Source organism: Anser cygnoides, chromosome 24, assembly GCF_040182565.1.
Source record: "Anser cygnoides isolate HZ-2024a breed goose chromosome 24, Taihu_goose_T2T_genome, whole genome shotgun sequence".
Taxonomy (NCBI): Eukaryota; Metazoa; Chordata; class Aves; order Anseriformes; family Anatidae; genus Anser; species Anser cygnoides.
In genome coordinates this window covers 7,526,684-7,553,460 of record NC_089896.1, presented here as the reverse complement: position 1 = coordinate 7,553,460, position 26,777 = coordinate 7,526,684, and the positions used below count along the sequence as shown (strand labels likewise).

Sequence of the window (26,777 nt, the reverse complement as noted above, 5' to 3'; positions counted from 1 at the left end):
CTTCTGTGTGCAGGGGTCTGGGCAGCGAGCACGGGTGTGCGCAGAGCGCCCTGGCGCCAGCAATGCAGTGCCGGGGTGAAGGCTGCACACAGCCTCAGCTTGTTTCCTGGGCCTGATAGGTTTTATGGAGGCAATCACATGCCTCGTTTCCCAGGGCTTTAGCCAGAGCCAGCACAGGCTGGGTGAGGCAAGGAGGTGCTGGGGTCGGGATGTGCTGTCAGCGTTGGTGGCTCAGGCAAGTGAGTCCTGCCTTGGGTGGGCACAGCTGTCAGCCCAGGGGGCTGGAGGGGGCCACGAGCTGCGCCGTGGTTTCAGGACATCGGGGTGAGGTGCTAACAGGTAGTTTGGCTAAAATACGGCATGCCAAAATGATGTGGCACATATGTGCAGAGCTTTGCACTGTTAAGGACATGTATTTATTTGCTTTCAGCCATCTTCCCAAATTAATATATGTTTTAATCCCCACTGTCCTGTCTCAGTTTCCCACATATACCATCAAACCACCATCCCACCTCCCTTCCTTGCAAATAATGACTCTGTTTGGGAAACACCATGTGTACTGCAGTGGCTTTCCCCATGGACTGACAGGTGCTAACACCCTGAGCTCTTGCTTTTCTCTGGTACCTGGATGCTGGCGCTCAGGCTGCACGCGTGTGTACAGCAGGTGCTGGACCCTCTGCCCTGCACCTTGGGAGCGGAGTGTGGCTGTGACGTTCCCAGAGGCCGGCGTTCATGGCGCAGGGCGCGGTGGGCAGCTGCAGACAGGCGCGGTTTTAGCTGCACCAAAGAGGAAGTCATTGAGCTGCAAAGCCCCTCTTTCAAGTGAGCACACAAAAGCGTGTGCACTTAAAACAACCCGTTTGCAGCAGTGAATGTCAGTTATTTCTGAGTAGCAGCATTTTGCTGAGGGTAAAAGCACTGGGTTTGCTAAACCAGAAATGCCTGGCTATTTCTGGGGCTCGCAGCAGTGATGGCAGTGGCTCTGGTTGCTGTACCACACTTTGTTTGGGAAGGTGCAACTGCAGCTGGGCTTGCTTGATGGCTGGGGCCGTGTTTGCAGGGAGGGCAATAAAGGCTCAGTGGCTATCTGTGGTAACATGGCTAACAACAACAACAAAAAAGGACACGTTTTTGTAAACAGATTTAATAGGGCAAAAATGTAATGTGGGTTTTGTCCTAAAATTGCTCTGGAGCCTCTTAGGCCTTTGGGGAGGAATTTTGGATTTCCATGAGTACTGGCAAACAAGCAGAGTAAGTCATTTTGGGATGTTCATTACCCTCACGTGGATGCAAATAAACGTGTGTAATGAAGTGTGAGCTGGTTGTTAATCTTCTCGACGCATGCTGTGAGCACTGTGTAGGTGCCATGTATAGATAACACATGGAATACCCATCAATTTGTAGACCACATAATAAACCCTTACATCTGAAGGAGCAAATTGGAGTATTTAGATTTAAAGCCACACTTGTGGAAAAAAGTGCTGATTCAGAAGGGCTGAAGGAGAAATTTTATGATAGAAGCTGATTTTGTGGATTGCATGAGGACAGTGCCGAAGGGGCTTGGTACCATGTCTGTGGGGTTGGTACAGCCATGATTTAGGGAACATGAGGCAGTGGGAGGGTGACCAAGAGGAGAAGCCCCATCCAGAGCCTCCTCCAGGTAGCACAGCTGAAGGATGTTCACTCAGCATGTAGCTCAGCTCAGCTGATTCAGAGCTCCAATCTGGCACCTTATAGTGGGGAGGGGGCAGATACCTTAAAAGCACTTTTCCCTCCTCTTCAGTGTGATTCTTCCCCCTTGATGCTAGTGGGACCTAAGCCAGATGGGAGGTGAAACTCCCACACATTTCTCTGTATGGAAGGAGATGCAAAATCAAAAAAAAAAAAAAAAAAAGCCTGAAAAATCAGAATATCACCCAAGTGGACATGCATGTGAATGCAAGAGGCTTGTGATGCTGAGCTAGGCGGGGTGGTGAGCAGGGTACTGTCCACCTGGAGTCACCCTGCTCCCCTCTGGGCTGTGGTGGGGACTGGGGGCTGCATCCCCCTGCTGCTGGGCATCTGGAGGGAGCAACGCCGCTGCTCCAGCAGAAACAGCTCATTGCCCATAACTCACATCCTAGGGCTGAAGCTGTGGTCACAGGTGGGCCATCTGGCAATGAGAGATGAGGCGATGCTGTTTGATAGCACAGACCCGGCTCTTTGCGGTGCTAGGGCTTGCATCGGGTGTTTTCCAGGCTGGGCTGCTTTCCTTTTGTACTGGTATTTGCACAACGTCTGCCACCTCCAGAAGTCTGAAAACAGTTTTTCCCACTCTCTGCATAAAAGTAGAAAACAAGCTGGTTTTCAGTTGCAGCAAATATAAGCAGCTCTTTTTTTCCCCCCAGCCTGTAATAATGCTGCAGGAATCTGTAATGCCTTGGATGATAGCATCTTGATACATCTGATTGTCAACATCCATCGGATGAAAAACTCAGCTGAGACCGACAGCAGCAAGTGGCAAGAGGAGATGAGTGCCAAACTCTATAAATACCTTGAAATTGTACTCGTGTGCCCTGATGCTCAGCCAGACCCGTTGCCTTCTTTTTGTCCTCCTGCTCCTCCTCCTCACTGGCCTTCCCCACCTTTCCCAGGAGTAATGGTTGTGGGTCCCTCCTCTGCAGAGAGCAATGTTCCTTCTACTGCATGTGCTTCATATTTCTACTTAATACGAATTCACATAAAATCTCAGGGAAGAACCACCCATCTACACATATGGAAATAGTCTCAGCATGCAGTACCAATAATCTGTAAGGGCTGGAATTCAGAAAGTCATGTACAGCTAAAAATTAGGATACAGACAAGTGGTGAATGTGGGAGAAAAGGCAGTTAAAAGGAAAAAAACACTGAATGTAAATGGGTTATTATTTCAATCACCCAGTTAGAAATCTACAGACTCTTTTCTCCATTTCTTCTAAGGCAACAGTATAATTAATTAAAGAAAAATGTCTTTGTGCTCCTCTGCTCTGCTCCTGTCTGTCACTCACCAGCGAGTCCAAGTGAGTTGCACAGGCCTCCCATGAACCAACAAATACAAACCATAAAATTATGAAGAAAAAAAAGTCGAAGCCACAGAGATATCGCCAGGCCCATTGACGCCACGGATCAGGTGACGCCGCTCTCCCACCCAGCGGATGCCGAGCTGGCGGCTCTGCTGAGCCGACCACAGAACCACGAGCGAGCCAGAGGCTACCTGCGCCGCCGGCGGGGTTTTCCTCTTCCTCCCCCTTGCTGCTGCCTCTCCCATCCCTCCATCTCCTCCTGCCTGCCTCCAGCTCCTCAAGGGGAGCCGAGCGTCAGGACGAGGGGATGGCTTCCAACAGCATCTTCGACTCCTTCACCACCTACTCCTCTTCTTTCCTGCGTGGTGAGTACAGACTGGGCTGCTTCGTTCCACGGTGGCAGGAAATGTTGTTGGGTTTTGTATTTATTTAGTTATTCTGCAAAGAAGCAAGCCAGCAGCAGGCTGTGATGCAGCTTTGCTGGCACATCTCTTCTCACTGCTCCTCGCCAGGGTTTTCTATTGGGTCTGCAATGCTTTGATCCATTGCTGTCCTCGTCTAGGACTGGTGTGTGATTTCCTCCCATTAGTTCTTTTCCTTTTTCCCATGTGTTTGTGTTGCCAGCCATGCTGGGAAGGGTCAGTGTGGACGTTGCAGAGGGTCAGGACTGACTTGTGCTGGGACTTGATATTTTTTCTACTGTCCATGTTGTTACCTGGGCATTGGGTGTTGTGGGCTGGATGCTGTGCAGGTACAGCAGGAGGTAACCTGCAGGGGGAGTAAGAATCTGCAGAAGTGTAAAGAAATTGCTTCTAGGGAGAAACTGGTTTGCAGGTGGAAAAGGGCTTGTGGGAAGGTTAGAGCTGCATTCAAGCTTAGACTTTTGTATGTTTACTTCTATATAAAACTCCAAATGTGAAAACACATAGCAACTGTTCATAGCGCTTTATCAAATATGCAATTTGCTTGGAAAATGGATTTATTCAACCTGTTCTTACTGCCATGGCCTCTCTGCAACCCCTGGGACATGGCAGCCTCATACCTCAGTCTGCCTCAGGACAGGGACGTTGCCCACTCAGTGCCTGCTTCTCTCTGGGTTTCTCCTCCACGGGGTCCCAGCTCCCAGCCAGCAGCGCCTGCTCCCAGGTGTGGTACTGGGAGGAGCAGATTTGCAAACTGCCACTGCCTGTCACTTTTTCAGGCCATTGGTGCTGTTTTGACTGCACGTTTTAAGACATGAAGTGCATGTGTGTGAGCACAGAGACACCCTGAAGTTGCAAAGGGATCTTCAAGAAGGGGGATAGGGTCTGTAATTCCTGCCAGCTGCGGTGTGCTGGTCCTTGTCTCTTCATTGCACACTGGTGGCTGCAATGCGTTCAAAATGCTTCTCACAAGAACATAAGTACTTTGTGGGTAAGCTGCTTGAGATGAGCCAGGTGTTTTGGCCTGTCCTTGTTTCTGCAGGCTGCAAGCGGGTGCAGCTCTAAGGCATACGATGGGACCTTTTTGGGAAGAAGCTTGGTGCTTGCTAACGAGTTGGGAAGAGCTCTGCAAACTGCTGCCTTCTCCCTTCCTGGTTTTGCAGCTGCAGTTAGGGAGCGTAAGCCGAAGCTTGAGCTGATCACAGCTGCAAGGACTCAGGTTCTGAGCAATGGCTCAGCATATTGGGCTGAACCCAAATGGATTAGGGCAGGGTGATCCTAAATTGAACCCTACTTCAGGGGCAAAATAGAGCAGGCTGCAATTCTGTGGGGCTGTCCAGCTGCATGACCAGAAATGCCTTAGCCATAGACCATTTTTTTTGCCTATTTCTGAGAATGCAAAATGTTACGTGTACTTTTGAGGCAGATTGATGGTGTCAACCCTCATTGCCGTACCTGGGGGCTTTGAGTTTTCTTCTGAGCAGAGGACATTGGACAGGGAGCAGAAGAAGCCAGAGCTGGTTTGGGATATGGGGGTGTGAAGCCGGGCTGGCTCCCCTGACCGCAGCATGGGTGCACTGTGCCAGAGGGCAGGGAGAACAGGCAAAATACGCATGGTTGTCCTAATGCCCTCTGCTCAGGGACGGTGGCATTACAAATGTGTCTTTTGTACTCCATGGAGCTAATTAAAGGCAGTCCCATGGCAAGGAAATAAGAGAAGTTTATAAAAAACATTTGCATGGTTCTTTTTAATCTATACTTCAGCCTCCACAAGGCAGATGAAGAAATGCCGGAGTTTAACTGGGTTTGCTCATTTAAAAATAAAAAGAGTGAGAAACAGAAATATCACGTCTTGTATGCAATTTCCATACAAATAGGAACTCATAAAAGCAATAAACATCTTTGTTTCAGACATAACTTTTATTAAATGGGAGAGAATTAAATGATTACTCCAAGGATGGAATATGGCCAAATGCTGAAACATTTGTTTAGTATTAGGACAAGAAATCCTTGTTTTCTTTACGGAGCTCAGTGTGTTTTCTGCACAGCTTTGCGCACAGCTAGATTTGGGTGAGTACAGCAAAACATTCATGAATGTTCATTTAAATTCTTCATGGCTTTTTTGGATTCAACTGTATTCATTTTTGTTTGTTTGTTTTTCTGGGCATATCCATGAAAATGGATGTTTGTTTGCACAAACATTTAAGGAATGAAATGAAAAATCCCAAAGGTATTCACTAGTTAGTCTGGAAACTCTTTTTTTTAATAGAAAAAGTATTTTTTTCATCTCTCCAATGGGGTAGCCGAAGAAGTGCCACGTGGTAGCGCTGCACCAATCGCCAGTCAAAGGAGTGCAGAGGAACTGCTCATATTCACATCTGAGTAAAAGATATGGTAGGGCCTCAAATAAATTTGCCTTGAGTCCATGGCTTTTTGGATATAAACCCCATGATTTGTAGGGAAGAGAGCAGCTCCGTGGGGCAAAGAGCTGGCGGCAACATGTGGTTCAGCTGACGTTCCTCGCGCCCAAAGCAGGCACAGCTCCTTATGATGCTGTTGGTAAAAATTTATGATTTTTGCTCAGCAGACCTGCTCCTGGTTCTGACCATGAGCTCCTGGGACCTCACGAGCCACCATCCTGGTGGCAGCAGGTTGCCGCAAAGTCGTCAGGCCACTTGTGTCACATTAGCCCGTTGTTAGTGATGGCTATCAGGACAGGAAGGCTCAGTGGTGACCTCTGCTTTCTTAACAGCCGCCACTGTTGCTTCAGTAGAAAACTGCTCCGTTCGTGGAAATCTCTGGTGATGGCAGGGCTGTGACACCGTGGCGGGGCCACGTTGGGTGGCTGGGGCTGCCAGCGCTTGGCTGCAGGTCGTGGGGGGCTTGGTGCTGGGGCGAGCCCTGCCAAGGCCTGCTGGCAGCGGCATGGGTGAGCGTCGTCTCGTCTCCACGGCTCGGAGTGCCGATGCTTTGTGTTTTCCCTTTGCCTTTGTAAATCTAAGAGCACGAGGGAACCCCTCCTGAACCAGCACTGTCCGTCTGTGCTCCCCAGTGAAAACAACAAAACTGCACTATATTGTTTTTGCGTCTTTCTCCATCATGTTGGTGTCCTTGTGGGCAGCTGCCCTCTCCTTGCCTTGCTGGTGGCTTAACTGGATTTCTGAAATCCCACTGAGAAAATCACCCACCCCAAAGGGGAAGAAATGAGCCACATTCCCACGGGGCACCCGCCCCATCCCCCACGTGCAGCGGCTCACATGGACAAGTTAACTTCTGTCCCCAGGTGTGGCCAGCAGGCGCTCTGCCTGCTCTCCTGCTGCTGGGGGGGGGGAGGAAACCCTGCGTCCGTGGGGGCCTCAGTGTCGGAGGTGCTGCTGGTCGCCTTTGGCTTCTGAAACTGGGTGAGGATGACAGCCCCCGTGCAGTCAGAGGCTATTATTTCTTCTCCGGCAGGTCGATGCCGCCTGCACGTTTCCAGCGGCCCCAGGGAGCCCACGAGTGCAGGTTAGTCAGAGGTTTCACCATGACTGGCTGCAGCTGCTGCAATGTGGGCTGCAGCCGTGCCGGCGCTGGTGCGTCCTGGGGCAGGAGAAGCGCCCTGGTGCCCAGCTGCAGCGGCCATGCCCTCGGGGTGCCTTTCCCTGTGCCCCCAGGCCCCGTACGGCCCCTTACCATCCTCTCCCTTCCTCCCTCTCCAGCTCTCGCCAAGCACAGCAGGTCCGCTGCTCCTTCCAGAACCACTTTTCTTCTCGTCTTTTTGTCATGGACCACACACGTTTTTATAAAATGACCGGCTCGCCTCATGTGCTTGGGAGAGGCGATGTCCCCGGCTCTCCCCAGGCAGAGGTTTCTTTTTCCAACCTTCCCATAACGCACCACCTCAGGATTTCCACTCAGCAAACTGCCTTTTAATGGCTTTCTGTGTTTCTTCCTAACCACAGAAAACTGTAACCCTGACAATGTTTCCAGCAGTTTTCCCTTGTCCTGCCTCACCACGCTGTGGGCAATGCCTCTGGCCGAGGCTGGCATGAGCAGGCACCACACATCCCCACGCACGGGTAGCGGCAGCACTGAGCTTTGCAGCTGAGTTTGCCTAAATGCAGGTGCTTTGTCTCATCCTGTAGCACTCAAGGAGATTTTTTCTTGTTTCAAACACGAGAGCAAATGCAGCTCTCCCCAGCACGATGGCAGTGTGTCGCACTGGAGGTCTGCAGCAACCAGGCACTGGGGTGGGAGGCAGGAGCACAGGGGCCGTGCCTGCCTGTGGCTGGGCGCCGAGCGCTGCCGTGTCCGCAAGTGGGAGAAGCAAGGCAAAAAACCTGGATGCTGGGGGGGGAGGGACGCTATGCAGGCCAGCCCACAGGCACGTGTTTTGGTGTTAGGCTAATTTATAATGGGTGAAATTGGTGGGTCTTAGCACTATGCTTTAGCTTAGGGTGCTGAGGAAAGCTGGTGATGATTTTGGACAGAGCTGGTGACGTAGGGTGCACTGGGGAAGTGTCAGAGCAATGCTGGCCATCTAGGCAGGGATGCTTGCACACCCACGAGCACTGCACACCTGTGAGCTCTCCAGTGATCACAACTCAGCTGGAGCCTGCTCTCACCCAGCGCCTACCTACGCCTGCACAAAGCCTGGCTCAGGGCTCCCAGCTCCCTGTGGGTGCAGGCTGGGGGAGCCTGAGTGCTGCACTGCGCTGCCCCGGCCCCTGCACGCACACGCTCACACACGTGCCAGGGGCCTGGTGTGCTGCGGCTCGTGGCCGCAAGGTCTGCTTTGTCTCCATTCGTCCTTCCTTCGTTGGGATGGCTTGTGCGCGTGGAGTTTGACGGCTCCTGATTGACTGTCAGTGGCTTTGCCTTTTCCAAGGGCACCCTGCTGACTCGTGGCATGTCTTTTTTTTTTTTTTTAAATATATTTGTGTGTGTGTGTTTTGGGGGGGACGACAGTGAATATAAATCCATTGTCTCTCATCACCTTGTTATGATCTAATAGGGGTAGAGAGACAGTGGCGCTTCCCTTTGCTAAGCACTTTAATTCATGATGATTTCTTAGACTTGATCTGCTCTGATATGTCGTCAGTGTTTGTGGTCCACTGTTTTGGCCGTGTACAGTTTGGGAAACAGAATGAGCTGTGTGCTTGCAGGCTCAGATCCACACATGGTTGGCATTAGGAGCAAGAATGTGACTTCCCTTCTGAAGCAACGAGCCTGAGCCACGGACCACACCATAAATATTCCCCAAACAAGGCTGATCAACAGAAGGGAGAACATTCAAAAACCTGCCAGTACGTCCTCAGCGCCTGCCTGACAGGACGTCCCCCAGCAGCGTCGGGGTGGTGGCAAGGAGGGTGTGGGGCTCAGCCCCAAGGATTCACGTTTCCTTGTCCTCCTGTTATGTGGGGCATTCGCACCCCATTTTTTCTCATGGGTACGTCCAGGGTGGGAAGAAATGTCATTGGTGGGTCGTTAGCTGCAACCTGCTGAAAATGGACTCTCCGGCACTGAGCTGCCATGCAAGCAGACCAGGGTCCAGAAGGCTGAGCTGTGCCCTCATGGTTTCCTGAAGCACCCGACCTGCCCGCTGCAGTGCCCTGGCCGTCCTGGCACACGACGCTTCTCAGAGGGGCGCTTTCATTTTCTTTGGCCTTGGTGCTTTATCCCTGACGTGCTGGGAATGGAGCAGGCGCAGCGGCTTGGGCTGAATCAGCACTCCAGACCCTTTCATCCTGGAGTCCCAGCAGCCTGTGCACAGAAATCCCTTTGAAGCCTGGCCACCAGTTCACTCAGGGTTTCTTGGTGTGCTTTTCTCTTTTTAGAGCTCACCCCAGTTTCACACATTTCCTGTCCTGTGCAGAAAGCAACGACCAGTACTGAGAGCAAATAGAGCAGGGCGAGTGCTGCTGTGCAATGCCTTCCCATGGAAATCGTGCTGCATACTAGAGCAAATGCACTTTCAAGGAAGACCTTGTTGGCTCTAAGAGCTTTAGCTTTAATTCTTGTCCCAAAAGAACACTATCCTTGCCCTGACAGCAGCATCCTGGTGTAGTGGTGTATGGTGGGAAGGAAAAAGGAGCAAAACCCAGCTGTAAATGTGGTAACTCCCCTCCCCCCCCCCCCCCCAAATTACACGCAGGGAAACATATATACATATATATGTTTGCTGCAGCACAGGGAAGCATCACAGACACAGGCTTTTGGGCTGCAAATGCAAACTGTCCTCTGACCTGCAGCCTCCATATTCATCCTGACCATGCCTACCCCATCCCTGGCTCCTGTGATCGCCCAGACCCAGCTTGTTAATCGCTCTGATTTACCTGTGTGAGAGCAGTGGGCAGGATGCAGCACCAGTGCACCGGGTGCTCTGCAGACCCTGGTGATGCTGCAGTGCACTGACAGTCTAAATCGACACCAAAGCTGGCTGTGACCATGGCCTGCAGCAGGACTGAGACCCACGAGAGGGTCCCTGGGGTGCTAGGCACAGCCTTCGAGCACAGCATCCTCCTGCTTGGCTCTTCCCTTTCTAAAAATTCTTTTCTTTTCTTTTCTTTTCTTTTCTTTTCTTTTCTTTTCTTTTCTTTTCTTTTCTTTTCTTTTCTTTTCTTTTCTTTTCTTTTCTTTTCTTTTCTTTTCTTTTCTTTTCTTTTCTTTTCTTTTCTTTTCTTTTCTTTTCTTTTCTTTTCTTTTCTTTTCTTTTCTTTTCTTTTCTTTTCTTTTCTTTTCTTTTCTTTTCTTTTCTTTTCTTTTTTTTTTTTTTTCAAGAAAGTGGGACAGTCAATGCGTCTGCAATCTGGGGGTATTTTCCATAACATAAACATATTAAAAAGAAAAAGAAAAGGGAAAATAAAAAGAAACAATGTTTTTCCATTCCCACTGGAAGAAGCAAGTGCCTTTGGAACATGAGGAACGTATTACTCAAGCTATTGTAAAATAAAATATAAAAACAACCAAAATAGGAGAAGGCAGAGTTGAGTTTTTGTTGTTGTTGTTGTGTTGTTGTTTTTTCAAAGAAAAAGAAGGCTTGAGTTGGGAAGGGAGACACTGAAAACGTGCTTTTTTCAACAGTCTCTGTTATGCAGGAGGGCCCTGTAGAAGGCCTGACCTTTGCCTCTGGGACAGCCATATCCAGATCAAGAGGGACATGAAATGCTGGAAAAAGAGGGTCCAGGGTCTGTGCTTCCATTTGGGGAGGTGAAGGCTGGGAAGGGACCTCCTGGCACTGCGTTATTGCCCCAGGGAGAAGCAGCCCAGGAGGGATTTGTGTCCCCGAGGTGCCGACAGCTTTGTAGCGGGGCAGCGGGACGTGGCCGTGGGGTACGCGCTCATGACCGCTGGCCTCAGCCTGGCACCCACTGCGCCCGCTCAGGCCTCCACCCGTGCCTCGCGCCATGCTGGGGCTGGGGCTCGTCGCTGCCAGTGGCCATACGGCCCGGAGCTGGGGGACACTGCATGCCGGGGGCTGCCCAGGAGACAGCCAAACTGCGAGAGCGGGGCCGGTTCTGCCCCTAATGGTGGGACTGGGGGGTCTGGGGCTGCTTTTTGTCAGTCACTGTGTTTGTCTGCTATATTGGGATGCGATTTCACAACTCAGCATGGTTTTTGTTAAAATAACTTCTAAAAAATCAAAACAAAATGGTAGGAATGATGTTAGCAGCACAGCCCTGGACGAAAGTCTGCTCTGGCTTCTCGCACCCTCTGTGCCTCCTGGTCCCTGGCCAGGGCTCGGTCTGGCACGGGGACAGGCAGACAGGCTCAGGGTGTTGCAGACTTGCCGCAGGGTTGTGGGGAGTGTGCTGGTGCCCATGGGGGCCGCGCGGGCGGGTCGGTCCCGTACGGATACACCAAGTCGTGGCTGGGCTCTGCTGGAGGCTTCCCGGCGGGCTCTGGGAGCGGCCCTGGTCTCTCCGCACGGAGTCAACAGCATGAGTGTTAGTCTGCTGAATGGGCGTTGGTTAAATGGTGCTTGGTTTGTGGTTTGCAACTGCAGAGGTTCATGCACCAATGATAACTTTGTAATGAAGGGGAGTTCTGGGGATAAAAACTTCAGCAAGCAACCGAAGCATTTGCTTTCTGATCTCTGCAGCGAGCACGTGGTTATTGCTGGGAGAGGCACGTTTCCTAAGGAGAATGTGCCTATGCACACCTCCCATCCAGCCTGCTGCTGGTAGCATGATTGCTACACGAATGTCCCCAGCAGTAGCTTGATTTCTTTCCTGATAAGGAGCCAAGAAGCAGGGGAGGAAGCCACACTCATTACAAATATTAAAAACTACTGCCAGAGTTGCCTACTTCCATTCCTGTTCAGACACGTTGTGTGTGCCAGTGCCATCTGCCCACTTGTGAACCCATGGCTCTGCTGGAGTTAATGGGACCATTTGAGTGAAATTATTTGCACATGCCTTGATGTCTGCGGGATCAGCCTGTCTCACCCAGTCACCGATTTCTGCCTTCTGCTGCTGCAGGGAGATACGGGAGATCATTTATTGGTGCAGTGGGGATGTCTCTTGTTCAGCAAAGGCAAGTGCATGAGAATTGCAAATAAATGCTTGAGCTTGGTCTGGAGCAGCAGCTTGGGCTGGGCACGAGGAGATGCACTGAGGTGCACAGAAAAGCTGCAGAGGCTGTTTCTTTGCAGCCTGGCAGACATTAAACAGCAGACACGGGCTTTGCTGTTCCCTTTAAACTCAAAGCATATGCATGGAGATAATTTCAGGACAGAGCACAATGCCATGGTTTCAGTGACTTGAAGTCAGGAATAAACTACTTAGTGGGGATTTGAGAAAGGCTGTGCCATTTTCCCTCATTAGGAGAGAGAGAGAAAATGCTGCCCAGAGAATGTAAAGAATAAATCAGATGTTCTGTTCCAAGATTAAGCCTTGTTCTGCAGCTCCTTTGTACCATGGCTGCATTTTACTGGCCATTTTTGTGCCCAATTACATTGAACATTGTAATTAAACACCTCCTTTTATTAGTCCTGGGTCAGTTTGGAAAATCTCACCGCTTTGGCAAGCCCACCATTTTTTCCATAAACTCAGCACAACTGCCAGGCTAGGGAGCAGCAGCCCCAGCCCTGGTTCCTCATCTCTGCACCCAGTGGCAGGGCGCCCACCAGCTCCTCAGCCCTGGTGCCGCTGGGCTGGGTCCCTGGCGAGGCGCCGGCTGTGAGGATTCATCTGGCACCGTCCCCCTCTGCCTGCCCTGGAGGTGTCTGTGTCCCCACATCAAAGCCTCTTATCCCTCCAACCTTTGGAGTTACACTGTCATTAAAAATCCTGCGCACGTGCTTTAAACTATCCCTACCTCCACAGCTAATAGGGGCCTCTAAGTGGCAAAGCATGTCAGCTCCTAATTTACTCCACATTAATGCTGTGCGTTTGCTTTTGCACCTTGAGCTGGGCACAGAGCTTCACTTCCCTTGTGTTTTTTCCAAAATGTCATGGTTCTGCTCCTTGTTAGCTTTGCTTTCCTGGCTCTCCCCTCACATAGCTGAGTGCAGTGGCCCCTGGGATCACAAGCAGGGGCTTAAACCACTCTTCCAAGTGCTAGGGCAGCTGAAATCCGTTGTCACTTGCTTTCTCATGTAGTTTTGGGCACTTTAGGTCTGCTGAGTTTGGTGTCAGGATTGTGGAGGTGTTTCATGACATACAAGAGATGGAGAAGGTGTTTGGGAGACATCAGTGTGCAACAGAGTTAACGTGTCGCTGGGAACCAGACCTGTGCAGTTCAGTCCTGAGTCCTTCCATCCTGCAACTCACCCCATTGCCTTCCTCCCTTGGGTGATGAAGGTCAGTGGGGTAATAGATATGAATGAAGTAGTGCCTGGTCAGCCCCCAATTCTGTTAACTTTTCTAAGACCAGGCTGTGGTAGCTGAAACCCACTGACATACATTTTTCTGCTATCATTTCAAAGGCTCATTCCTGCTGTGTTGCCAGAGTTGTTCTTAATTTATTCTGAGACAACATTACAGAATGATATTAACATGCAAAAATGCTGTTCAAATTATTAGAAGGGGATTAGGTTTTTATGGGGAGACCACAAACATCTCTCATGCAGCAATCTTGTAGAGCACTGGGCGTCCAGCAATGTCCCTGCTCACTCCCTGTCCTGCAAGAGCTTTTGCCTGCACAGCTCCCGGGGACAAGGAGCTGCTCTGGCCCTGCCCTGTGGTGGTGGGATGGATTGGGACCTGCAACACTGAAGCTTTGGGCCTGTGGTGGGACAAGCAGGTGGCCTACGACGCTGGCCCCCAAGCCCCTCCATCCTGGCTGCTCCTTCACAGGAGGGATTGGATGGGAAAGGCAGTGCTGGGATTTCTCCTGTATTGACACACTCTTTGGTGTAGGAGGGATACTAGCCAAGCCCTTGAGGCAGCTATTTTTTGTTCATTTCAAACCTCTTTCTATCCTGACAGTCAGCAAGCGCTATTTAAACTGACACCCTGCAGAAATCACAGCTCGGGCCGTTGGTGTCCCTGTCTCACCCTGTGCCAGGGGAGGTGAAATACCCTTGTCACCTGCGTGGAGCAGGTGCGTTGGGGTATGCTCCCGAGATGGGGGATTCACAGTTTGTCTCCCCAGCCTCTGAATGGAGACCTCCCACCGCCCATCCCCAGCCATCACATGGCTGCTGCGGTTTCACTGCGTGGCTGCATTTCGGCAGGAGAGAGGATCCTGGCTGCTGAGAGATCAAAAAAACCCATCCTGTGAAAATCCATTCCTGCAGACATAAATGGAGGTCGAGAGTGCTCGCTGTTGGCAGGACTGGCTCATACGTGTGCATGTTTTATCGGCACGGTGGATTGAAATGTCAAGAATGTGTGACTGCCAGGGCTCACAGTATTTTCCTTGAAGGAACACTGTGGCCGGGGCCTGATGGAAACTGGGGGCTCCTCGATGCCAGACGTGGGATGCGCATGTGGCACAGGGGCGGGTTGTGGTGCTGGGGGCTGCCAGGGCTGGGAGAAGCACCGTTATCGCTGCTCTGCAGATGGGGGAGCCGAAGCACTTGCTGGAGCCCATGAGCAACTTGTCCAGAGTCCTTGGGGAAGGCTGCGGTGGAGCTGTGAATTGAACCCAGACATCTTGCTTCCCCCGCCAATGCCTTCTCCCAGAGCCCACGCTTCCTGCCAGTGATGGCCCTCTGTTCAGTTTTAGGAGAAAATGTAAAAATATTCTCCAAAACCACATGATCTCTTCCAGTTTTGGAGGTTCAGGCAGTCCCTTCAGCCAGACGTAGAACGGCTCAGACCCGAAGAAACAGCTGAGGTTGTGTTTCACAGATAAGATCCCCCCTCTTCCCGCAGAGCTGGCTGCTCATGCTAGACTGAAAGCCACTACCATGTTGTCTGGACAAGTTCTCCATTTCTCTCGGCTCCAGCCCTAACCTGCTGCTGAACTGCTTCACTTCCCAGCCCGTGGCCTCGGCTGGGGCGGGAGCCTGCTGGTGGTGTCAGACAGCTGACCCCGGCAGACAGGCACCTCCTGGTTGCATACAAACTTTTATAAGAAACTTCTGCAAAAGTGAGCTCATGCAGCACGAGGCTTGCAGGACTGGGGGGATGGAGGGAGCAGGCAGGCGTGGTTCCCTTCCCAGCATGCTGGAGATGGATGAGCAGCAAACAGGGACTTAACAACGTTCTCTAAATAACATTGCATTTGATTTGTCAGAGTTCATATCCAGAAACCAGAAAAGTACCTTCCGTGTAGTTTTTAGCCTGTGACTAATTCCTTCAAGTCCAGGGGATTTGTTCTGTGCCTACATGGATGCCAAAGTGCAAGGTGAATTCACAGTCTGAGCCCTCTTTGGGGTTTTCTGTAGCTACTCTACCACTATGAGACTTACCGTCTGGGGATGCTGGTTGCCAATGAGAGTCTTTACAGAATGGCAAATATGAGAATAGAACGTTTGCACCGGAAAAAATAATCCGAGGAAGGAGCAGAAGCAGCACTAACCCAGACTCCATCTAGTCAAAGCTGCCTGACCGCAGCTCTGCTGTGACATCGTGGTGATAGTGCATCGCCGAGAGTTATTCATAGAAGTGAAACTAATGAATAATTGCAAAAAGCAAACCAGCCTGGAAAAAAATGGTGTGGGCCCAAAGGACAATTTGCAACTGGAACCAGAGGCCAGTTTTCTCAGAATTACTTTACCATAGGTTGGTCACTGACAGCAGTTTGAGGTTGCTCTGTGTCGCTGGTGGAGAACCTTCACTGTTTCTTTGGCTGATTGCCATGGAGTTTGGCAGATAAGGCATAAATCAGGGATCAATCCCATGGGAATGATACACAGCTTGTAAAGGAAAAGCTGGTCCTAGCCTGGGACCTTGTTCTCTGTGGGGAAAAAAAAAAAAAAGCCAATCAGTTGCATTGACAGAAATGTCCAGGATGCAATTACAGCCCTGGCATTGCAAAAGGAATGCAAGCCAGCCTGAATCTCATTTGTATCACCTGCCTTGAGCTATAAGGTAGAGTTATAGCTGTGTTTGCCAGCGATTTCATGGCTTAATTTGTAACTGGTGTAATCCTCAGGGAATGGCTGTTGAGTCCCATTGACAGGGGTACACACGGCATCTCCTCGCATGCTCTGACGTGTCCCCCGAGGCAGCTTTACTCTCCGGTGTGAGTTTTGGGGTGGGATGGGCCCCGTGGCTTCAGCACCCACAGCCCGTGGGAGGAGACCTTGCCAGCACAAACTGGTCCCCAGAAATTCCGGGGTTCTGGGCAAGCTGCTTGAGTCACAGCCCATGTGGGGTGGACCTGGGGCAATGACTGAATGCAGAGACCTGGGAGCTGCCCACAGGGCTCGGCTGGCAGCCACTGCTGGCTGTTTGCTCATGCTTCACCCAAGCAGCATTGCAATGGGCTGGAGAAGTGTATTGCCGCCCTCCTGTCCATGTTCCCCCAGCTATATATGATGCTGCTCAGTGCACACACTGCAGCTTCTTTGGGCTCCATTGCCACAATCTGTCCCATGCTTCGTGTCCCTCCCCTTCTTGTCCCTCCCTTTAAATACCAGTTTTGGGAGCTTTGCTAGACGGTTGTCTTGCTGGAGAACAAATACCACCCTGCTCTGCAAACTCATCTGCCTGCAGACAAGTGGGGAAATCCCTCACGTGGATGAAAGCTGGTGAATTAGGCTAGCTGGCAGACCACATATTTATAAAGCATCTCCTGTGATGTGCCTCCCTTCCCAGCTTCCAGCTGTGCATCTACCAGGTCTCTGCCCAACCCAGACAGAAGAAGTGGGGTAATTTGCCGCTGGAAAGAAGAATGGAGAAATAAGATGGCCTGAGGCAGGAGAGCAGGAGGTCTCACCATGGCGCGGAGGTGGCTCTCCCAGTGAGGCATCACAGGCTGAGGTTTGGGGGGGACTCTCCGTCTTCAGCACGAGGATGTTCCAGGAAGGGCTTCGGAAATTTAGCAAAGCTGCTGAAGGGCATCTCTGCTGCCCTGTGGTCAGCCAGCATGAGATGGCAAGACCCCACCATGCTCTTTGGAGTAAGCTACTGGTGATGCACAAGGCCGGTCTGTCGGCCTTAGAAAGCCAGTCTGTCAGCTGCCTGGTTAAGGGGCTCCTGAGTCAATGGGGTGCCCCTGGGGCGAGCAGGGTGGGTTCCCATTGCAATGCTGATCTTCTGCAGGGAAGTTAAATGGTTGTGGTGTGTTTGCACTTGCCTATAAAGCTGGTTTTGTTGAGATGTGGCACTAAGAGGCTTTATTAGACCTGAAAAGAAACCGGAGCTCCAGCTGGTGCCAGTGCCAGCTGCAAGATGCTGTCAGTCCCCTCCTGCCCTCACTGGGCAGATGAGCACCCATTTCTGTCCCTGCCTCCAAGGCGTAGTTGCAGCCATTGCAGCAATATCTAAATCTACGGCCACAGTTTGCTACGAGCCTGGTGCCTTTCGCAGCGATATTAGGTGAGAGTGGGAGAACATGAGCACTTCCCAGCATTCACTTTCTCTCTGTTCATGTTTGACTTCCCCAAATGCGCGGCTCCAGCAGCTGGAGTGCAGCGCAGCAGTGCTCAGGGCAGTGCGAACACTTCACCCAGCCGGGACGCAGGCACACAGCCCGGCTGCTGCTTTGGTGTGCAGACGAATGACCCTTCCCAGGGGCTCCGTGTGCAAATCTCAGCACGCCAGAGGAGCGCTGTGCACCCATTTGATACCCAGCATCACAGCAACGTTTGGGGCCAGACTCATGGGAGCCTCACTGAAAAATGTTCTTTGGGAAACGTCATTACACATTGAGTCACCACATGGAGATAAGTGATGGGGCAGTTTTGCCAAAGCATGGCTACTTTCTGAGACAAGAAAGTGCCTTCCAGTCTGTTCATGCTGTGGGAGAGCTGCTTTGCCTGGCACGTGCAGCAGGGTTTCCCTGCATGCTGAAGCTGTGCGGGTGCAGGGCTGCCAGCGCCCCAGCCCTTGGCCCGGGAGCCCTTCCGTGACAGCAGCTCCTCGGAGCGCCTCTCCTCGAACTTAGAAATCATACCGTGTTTTTTTACATCGACCCCGTTGTACTTTTCTTGTCGTCATGTGCCTTTCGGTTCCTCTTTCCACCATCCAGACATTTCCCCTTTTTCTTTCCTTTGGAATTTTTTTTTATTTCTCCCCATGTCGCATTTTGGGTTTTGAAGGGTCTGGCACCAGCCCAGGCTCTGGTGGCACCTGGGGCCCTGTGCACGGCTGTGGCCTGGGCAGTGCCTGGGGCCTGGAGGCTGGAGGCTGCTCCCTTCTCTCCTGGTTTGGGCTGCCTGGGCTCTGAGAAAGATCCGCACCGCATCCCAGGTGCCCCATGAAAGACTCGACAGGACTTCGGCCATCTGCCTGCCCATGTGAGAGTGGGCACTGCGGGGGTGTCTCCGTGAAAGATGCGTCCTCACCCCCATAGGGTCTGGCACGAGGCATTGCGCCCCTCTAAACTCCTCAGAAACCCCCAAAGAGACAGAAACTCCACAGAACCTTAATAACTCTGAATAAAGCGCTCTGTTTCCAGTTGTTATCCACCTTGGGCATTTTGTGGAGGAGATGGGATGTCCTTAGGTGCTCCATAACCTTTGCATGAATAGTTCCTTTGCTCTGCATAAACGCATTCTTAAAGGAGCATCGGACTTTCATTCTCCACTTACTTCAACCATCATACTTCTCTGTTCACTTGTTTAAATCAAGCATAAAGCTCTAACTGTTCTTTGAATATTTATGACTAGTTTTTATCTCATGCCATGCATACAAAACATACTTGATTTCTTTCCTAAAAGTTTTTTCAAGTGCAAAGTTTTAAAAACATGTGGCTTTTATTGCAGGCAGGAATGAATAACAGCATTCCACCAGTAACCACATTAAATGGAACAGTAATATTCATATGCGTAAGGGCAAAAGCTGCCTTGTTTCCTATTTGCAGTTGAACTCTGAAATTAATTAAGAACTAAAAGGATCTGACAGTCATTAGGATCTTTTAAAAAGGAGTGGAAGTGGCAGATGGGACCCATGCTCCAAAAAGCCCGGCTGTGCTATCAATAGCACAGAGGATGTAAGCCCTGAATATGCTCTTAATTGTTGCCGTTGTGAGGAGAGGAGAATTGCAGTGCTGAACAATGAAGAATGGCACTTTCGTGACTTCAGAACCACAGGATTCACGTCAATAGCACTCGTGCTCCTAAGTCACTTTGCAGCTTTTGAAAAATCCCATCCCGTCATGCTGCACAGAGCGCAGGACGCCCACAAAAGTCTGGTGCCAGGGGAGCCGTGCGTCCTGGCTCTCATCGCGTGCGGTGTATAGCGCTGATAATACCTCAAGAGCAGCGGCATTGCCCGTGATTCACCCCAGTGCATGCCCCTGGGGCTCGGTGCTCTGGTTCCTGAGTGGTCAAGGATGCGTGTGTGGGTGTGCATGCATGTGGAGAGTCTTCCTGGGGACGCTGATTTAAGTAAGGACTGGTATACAATGCACTGGTGTAAAATGGGGAGAAATGGGAGGACAGGCAAGCCCCAAAGTTGTAAGGAGAGAATGCAACCGCTCCTCCAACTGTGGCCTTTTTAGCCCTTCAAATGGTGAAAGAAACCTGGCCCTAGGCAACCAGGTAGGAATCTCATGTTGATTTTCCTGGGTGACAGCATTTCATGCCAGGATCCAACACTCTTGCTAGAGTCTTCCTCCTGCTCTGGCTGCTCCATGCAAGGATCCTGGACACCAGGCGACAGAGCTGTTTATGCAGACAGTGAGGTGGAGCGGGACAGCTGTGGCTCCCATGGGGTTAATGGATGTCCTGGCTCAAATTTTGATGTCAAATTGCAGCTCTTGCCTTTTGAGTGGGTGCTGAGGTAGGTTTTCCTCCCTTCTCTATGGGTATCACCCAGCCCCGGGGCACACTGGCCACAGAGCAGTGCCTGGTGCAGCGCTGCTGGAGTCACCAGCAGGACAGTCTCACAGTAGGTCCCTCGCCCAAGTACAGGCTTCCCAGTGAGTTATGTCTGGGGCAGGCACTGTTTTTTGCACACACACACACACACCAGTTTCCCCATATTTCTTCCCCTGAGTGCCACAACTTCCCTCCTGCCGGAGCCTCTGACTGCGGCTCACATAATTGCCTCATGAGAGCCTGTTTTGTCAGTGACACTCAGGGGTTAAAAATTGTCACCATCGTGCACCCCATTGGACCTAGCATCTGTTGTTTGATTTATGAATGAATAGCACGCTCCCTCCCTGCATGCTGCTCTCAGATCCCCTTCCCTTAACTACAAAATAGATCCAGACACCCGCATGGCCCTACTGAGCACTGTGCTCCTGAGACAGAGTTTGTGATGAATTTTTAATAGAAAGCTTCCTATAAGCCTCTGCACTTACTTCCTTGCCGTTGAACCAAGTGGCTCTGCTGCTAAATAACAGCTCAAATGAATTAAAAACTACAGAGGAGACTGTAAGGGAACTAATCCCAGCAAGTAATGATTTAAAGAGCTGCTGACCTCCCTGTAAATGTGAACAGTAGCTTCAAAGTATTTGAAAAGAGGCCCATGCAAATCCTTGGTCTTATACCATATTAACCTTCCCTGGAGTGAGCAGGGGCTGGAGGAATACTCCCCACGTGTCGATATTTCCTGGTTTGTGGAGGAACAGAGTGGGGTGTGCTTCGTTCCTCTCTCTCCATTTCCAGCGCAGCTTCCAGGGCAGTTGCTGTCCAGTTTGGTTCTGTGCTGCAAAGGGAAAGTGCAGGGGCTGGTGGCTGAGAGCCTGGTGTTTCACTCGGACATGAGTGCCTAACTTTACCCTCCATCACCTGGAGGAGGAGCCCCTCTTTGAGACTGAGGGATAATTCAAACGAAAGATAATTCCTGTCAGGGCACAGAGCTTGCCAGTGCCAAGGGTCCCTGCAGCTCTGCGACAAGTTCTCTTGCGTGAACACCTCTTTGCTGGAACAGATGCTGGGTTGCTTTGCTGAGCTTTGCTCGTCTTGGGATGACCAGCCAATCTGAAGTTGGGGGAAGTCTGATTTACCACCGCTCGATGTTTTGGGTTGCATTTTGTGTTGCTGCAAGGTAGGGCAGCTTTGTACCTATGCAATGGAGAAGTGCAGGGCAAAAAAATGATGCAACAGGTTATGGGAGTGAGCCTGCCTCCCATTGCTCAGAAGTTAAAAAAAAAATAAGTCAGCATGGGGTGTCAGAGGGTGCTGGTGTGAGTAGCTTTCGGGGTGGCTGCAGGGGAGGGGCGGGACATGGTGCGCTGCACACCTGGAAATACCCAGCCTGGCTGACTGACTCCAGGTATTTTGGGGAGGCATTTATACGGTACCTTGAGGACACTGAGATGATGCAACTAGTTGCCCTTTTGAGCATGTTGTTACCAGTATAAAAACGGATTTGAGCAATTCATGGACAGCAGGGCTGCAAATGGACACTGACATAAGGCAGGAATGTGCCTTCATCATACCTGAATGCGGAGGTAATAGCAGGAGGGTGGACTATGGAAATCATCCAGGTTTGTGCCCTCTCTCTAAATAGCATCACCTCTCCTCACCAAAAGATGTAGTGATTTGGGCTAGATGAAACAGATTTGCATAAAGCTTGATGAAAGGTAAGAGCCTCCTGGGGAGGCCAGCGCTGTGTGGCCACAGTGCTTACAAAGTCCTGGTGCAGAGCAGCCCATCACCACACACCAGCTGGACAAACGCCCGAGGACGGGCTGCTCCTGCCCACCAGCATGCCCCCAGCTGGGCATTGCCAGGCCCAGGCCCGCCCGTGCTGGGGGACACCAGCTTCTCCGTGCAAGCGCCCAAAACCCGTGAATGGGTTTGATGTGCTCCATGGCAGGTGCTCAGGCCCTCCCTGGCTGCAGTAAATGGATTATATTCTCACTTTGTGGCATCTATAAGCAGGAGAAGACCTTGTCACCTCTGCTGGTGGGGAACAGGCTGGGAGGAAGGGGGCTAAGGTGCTGTGTCACTGTCCATGCTCTGCAGGGATGTCAGGTTTTAGGGAGAGACACTTTAAAGGCAAGTTCCCAGCAGGACTTTAAAGAAAAAAAAGAAAAAAAAAAGACACGAAAAGCAGGAAATGTAAAGCCAGTAAACCTAGAAACGAGCATCGTGCAGCTCTGTCCCACCGGGACCCCCCACACCGTCCCAGCCCGGTGCTCCGTCTGAAAGCAGCCGGGCGGGGGGGGAACGCGGGGGCCCCGGGGCCGCGCCTCGCTCTCCATCGGGGAGAACCCGTGCAGCGGGGAAGAACCGAGACCGAAATCGCAGCGGTGGGGACCGCAGGGCGAGGTCGGCAGCCGCGGCGGGGCTCTGCGAGGCCTGGGCAGCGCCGTCCCCCCCGCCCAGCCCCGGCACGGCCCCGGTCCGGGGCGGCAGCGGCCCGGGCGGCCCCGTCGCGCCCGCCCCGTCGCGGAGCCGCCGCGCGGAGCCCCGGCGCCCACCGGCGGCCGCGCGGCCGCACTGCAGCGCTGCCCGCCGCGCCGCGCAGGCGTGCTGTGCCCCCCCCCTCCCGCATCCCCTCCGTGCCACCCCCGAGGGGACCGGGGGGGCGGCGGGGATCGAGCCCCGGCCGGCCCCGGTGGGAGGCCGCGACAAGCCCGGCCCGCCCGTGGCGCTGCCCCGGGCTCCGCGCCGAGCGGGGGCAGCCGCGTTCTGCGCGCGTCCCCCTCGCTGCTACACGGGGGCAAAAAATAGCAGTGAGCGCGGCGGCCCCGCGGCCCGGCGAGCTTTCCCCTAAAAAGGGCAGGATCGCAGCGCCTCCGCGCAGAGAGCCGCCGGGAGACGCCCGGCACGCGGGGGCCGGCGGCCGACCCCCCGGGCAAGCTCGGGGCCGGCGCTGTCCCCGGCACCGGTGCGGCTCCCGCGGGGCCGGAGCGGCTTCCCTGTGTGCCCCGGTTACCAACGGGGCACCGCCGCGAGGGAACCTCCGCTCCTCCCTCCTCTCTCCCTATTAAATTATTTCTTTGTTCGCTCATTTTGACACACGCAGATTTTTTCTCTCGGTCGTGTCCCCGGCTCGGCTCTTGCCGGCAGCGGAAGGGGAGCCTGGCCCGGGCTCCTCCGCGCCCTGCGGCTTGCGGGGGGAAAATGTTTCGGCAGTTCGAAGCGGGATTCTTCAAAACAAGAATCCCTTTTAGTTTTAAGGGAAGCCGTGTCGCACGCAGCCCCGCGCAGCGCCCGCTGCGGCCCAGCCGGCTGCGCTCCGCCGCCAGCCCCGACGTGCGGTGCCGGCCCCGAACCTGCGGGAAGCCGCTGAGCCCCCCCGCGCCGCTCAGGCCCGACCGCGGAGCGCGGAGCTCGTCCCCGCCGCGGCGGAGCCGGGCCGCGGGGCAAAGAAATCCCCGCCTCGCCCCTCCGCCGCCGCCCCCCGCCCGCCCCCGGCGCGGCTCGCTTCGCGGCGCGGCGTTTCCGCGGGCAGCCGCAAAGAGCCCGACGCCTTCGTTTTGTTCCTGCAGAACCGGTCGCTTCGCCGCGAGTTTTCTCGCCAACGATTCCGGCCGGGGCCGCCGGCCGTGCCCAGACCCGCAGACCCCGCAGAGCCGCCGGGGGCGCCGGGCACCGCGGGCGCCCCGGGAGCGCCCGAGGCTGAGGCGGCTTCCAGCTTTCGGGGGCCAGAAAGCGGAGGCCGGGGAGCCGCGGCTTGCAGCGCGGTTTGCGGGGAGAGCCGCCCCTCGGCGTAAGCCGGCGGGGCCCGGCGGCGCGGCCTCGGCTCCCCTCGTCCCGCGGTGACCGAGCCGCGCCGGGGGGTCGCGGGCGGCGGCACCGGGAGCGCTCCGCGGCGGGGAGAGGGACGGGCCTCGCTCCCTGCCGCGCCTCACGGCCACGGCGGCGCCTCCGGCCCCAGCCCGGCCCCATCGCGCCCCAAACCCCCCCGGCGGCGGCGGCGGCGAGAAGCCGCCGGGGCCCCGACGTGCGCCCGCCCGGCCCGTACGGCCCGGAGGGGAGGGGCCCCGCGAGGCCACGCCTCCTTCGAGAGATGCCCCGCCCCTCTTCGGCGCTCTCCCCGCCCCCTTTCGGTGTGGCCACGCCCCCGAGGCCCCCAGGAGCCGGGGGGCGGGCGGGGACGAGGCCCCTCGCGGCCGCCCCATTGGCGCGGCGCCCCGTCCTTCAGGCGCGGCCCGCCCCCCCGGGGCCGGCAGTAAATACGGTACCGGGCGGTGCAGCTGACACTGGGGAGCTGCTTTCGGGGCCGCCCGGCGGAGGGGACCCGCCTGCAGCCGAGCGCGCCCGGCCGCGACGTGGCTGTGCCGGGGCTCCGCGCCGCCTTTCCCCGGGCGGGGCGGGCGGGACCGCAGCGAGGCCTCCGGAGACGCGCCCCGGAGCCGGGCAGGAGCAGCCCCCCCGCGCCGCTCGCCCCGGCCCGCCCCGCCGAGCACGGAAATCTGCCGGGACGGAGCGAGGCGGCGCGGGCCCCGGCTGCTGCTGCCCGAGCCGCCCGCGGGGAGCGCCCCCGCCGCGCCCCGCCGCGAGAGCCGCGCCGCAGCCGAGCGGTGGGCGCCGGGCCTCGCCGGGCCACTCTTCGTCCCCCCCGGCTGCGGCGGTTCCCTGACGCCCGCTGTTGTGATGCGTATTCCCGTAGACCCGAGCACCAGCAGGCGCTTCACACCCCCCTCCACGGCATTCCCCTGCGGTAAGATGGGAGAGAACAGCGGGGCGCTGGGGGCCGCCGCGCCGGGCGCCCGGGCGCGACCCGAGGTGCGCTCCGTCGTGGATGTACTGGCCGACCACGCCGGAGAGCTGGTGCGCACCGACAGCCCCAACTTCTTGTGCTCCGTGCTGCCGTCCCACTGGAGGTGCAACAAGACGCTGCCCGTCGCCTTCAAGGTAAGCCGGGAGGTCCGGGGAAGGCTGCGGGGCGCCGGGTCCCGCTACCCCCTCCTGCCCTCCGTTCCGACCCGCTCGCCTCTCTCCCCCCGCCCCTTTCATTTTAACTCGCTCCTGACATCACCTTCACGAGAACCTCTTTTATTATTTTTAATCAAGTCTCTGCATTGCCCTGCGGTCACCGCATCTTAGATATTCCGTACAGTTAGGAGCTCTCGGGCAACTTTGAAGTTTAATGAGAGTGGAGGTTAATTACCTTCCCGGGAGAGGGAGAGGGAGGCAGGGACGGGAGATCTAATCTGCAAGAAGAAAGCGAAGAGCTGGAGCGCCGGCACCGGGTTGCGCTGCCCGAGCCCCGCGTGCCTCCCCACGGCTCCGCTCCCGCGGGACGGGACGGGACGGGGCGGCCCAACGGGGTGCATCGGGACGGGCGGCCCCGCTGCGCGCCCGGCGCTGGGGCCGGGGGAACGGGGCCAAGGCGAAAAAAGCGAGAAGAGCGGCGGGAGGAGAGGCGGGGGAATCAGGAGGGGCTGGAGAGCAGGGCCGGGCTCCGGGCAGCCCGGCGAGGCGGGGAGGTTTTTTACAAACCGGGTCCCCCGGCCGTGCGCTGTCGCCGGGAGCGCGGGGCGCCGCTCCGCGGACCGGGGCCGCTTCGTCGTCCGCCGGTCGCTTCTCCCCTCGGCGGCCGCGCAGAGCCAGCGGCTCCCCCGGGCCGCGCTGCCCGCGGAGCTCCGGGGCCCCGGGCGCGGCCGCCCCGCGCTCGGCAGCGAGTTTCTCCCGAAGCGAACAAAATAAATCTGCGGTTCGCCCCGGCCGGGGCCGTGCGGCGGACAGACCCTCGCTACTTCTTACCCCCCGTTTTAGCTCATTTTCCCTTTCCCCATCCGTGTTTTGGTTTGTGTGTGTTTTTTTTTTTCTTCGGTTTTCCTCGGGGACTCGGGTTGCTTTTGGTTTTGGTTTGTCTTTGAGGGGGCTTGAGGGGAGCGAAACCGTAGGGCAGGTTAGCTCAGACCGCAGTTAAGCTCAGCCTAAAATCCTTTCGTCCTGCCCTAGGTTGTAGCCCTCGGAGATGTACCTGATGGGACGGTGGTAACGGTGATGGCAGGGAATGATGAAAACTACTCTGCAGAGCTCCGCAATGCCTCCGCCGTGATGAAAAACCAAGTAGCAAGATTTAACGATCTCAGATTTGTTGGGAGAAGCGGCAGGGGTAGGTATCGGCCAGGAAATGGTTGGCCTTCTTATTCGGCTTTTATTTTCTCTAAGAAAAGCAAAAGTTTATTTTAGTTTAACGGCATTTTTCTCGCGAGCCAATGGAGGTGGTTTTGCTGCTGTGGGCTGGGCTCCTCGGGCAGGGAGGAAACCTTCAGCACCGAAGTGGTTCCTGAGTGGGCCGTGGGCAGTGGGGCAGTTGGAGGGATGTGGTAGCATCCCTGGCTGCTCCCCGCAGAGCAGATCTGGTGGCGGCTTTGTTCCGCTCCTCCCTGGGGTTTTTCTCTGCCGAGACATCAGGCACAGATGGTGCAGGAAAAGAAACCTTGTTGTAAAACCAATGTGGTGTTGTAATGCAACCCCTCTCAGGTGCATGGGTTTCGCTCAAAAGTGTGCACGCACGGGCTGGTAGGCAGCCCCAGCCCAAGTACCTCTAAATTTATGGAGCGTCTTCTCGGAGAGATAAGGCAGACAGGTGACTTTGCTGGAGCCTGGGTCCCCTCTGCAGTCAGAGGCAGGTGGATGTACCTGGGGTCTGATGAGGCAATAATCCACCTTCTTGCTAGCTGTTAAAGGGTGCAAATCAAATGGTTTGAAGTTCTTATTAGAAGAATAATCCAGTGCTCTGCATGGAGTAGGTGCGGTGAGTAGGGTTGCAGAGAGATTCATTCAAATTGCTGTGCGCAATACTGCCAACAGGGATGCGGGAGCTGGGGCAGTTGCAGGTCTGAGTGCCTTTTGGGGAAGATGCATTTGTTTTTCCCTATGCTTGCTGCGTGGGAAACTAGAACAGAAATTTTACCTTCT

General features: G+C 54.4%; 1 protein-coding gene across 2 annotated transcripts in view; it reads left to right on the top strand.

Annotated features, from left to right (window-relative positions):
* Positions 1-2,401: 2,401 nt before the first annotated feature.
* RUNX3 (RUNX family transcription factor 3) overlaps positions 2,402-26,777 on the top strand; it is a 61,643-nt gene continuing 37,267 nt past the window's right edge. The window contains exons 1-3 of one of the 2 annotated variants that reach the window (XM_048049539.2): positions 2,402-3,406; positions 24,514-24,758; positions 25,812-25,968. In XM_048049539.2, the coding sequence (XP_047905496.1) occupies positions 3,349-3,406; positions 24,514-24,758; positions 25,812-25,968 (460 nt within the window). In that variant the 5' untranslated portion in view covers positions 2,402-3,348. The remainder of the gene's footprint in view (positions 3,407-24,513; positions 24,759-25,811; positions 25,969-26,777) is intronic. The other variant, XM_048049538.2, reaches the window with a different exon arrangement.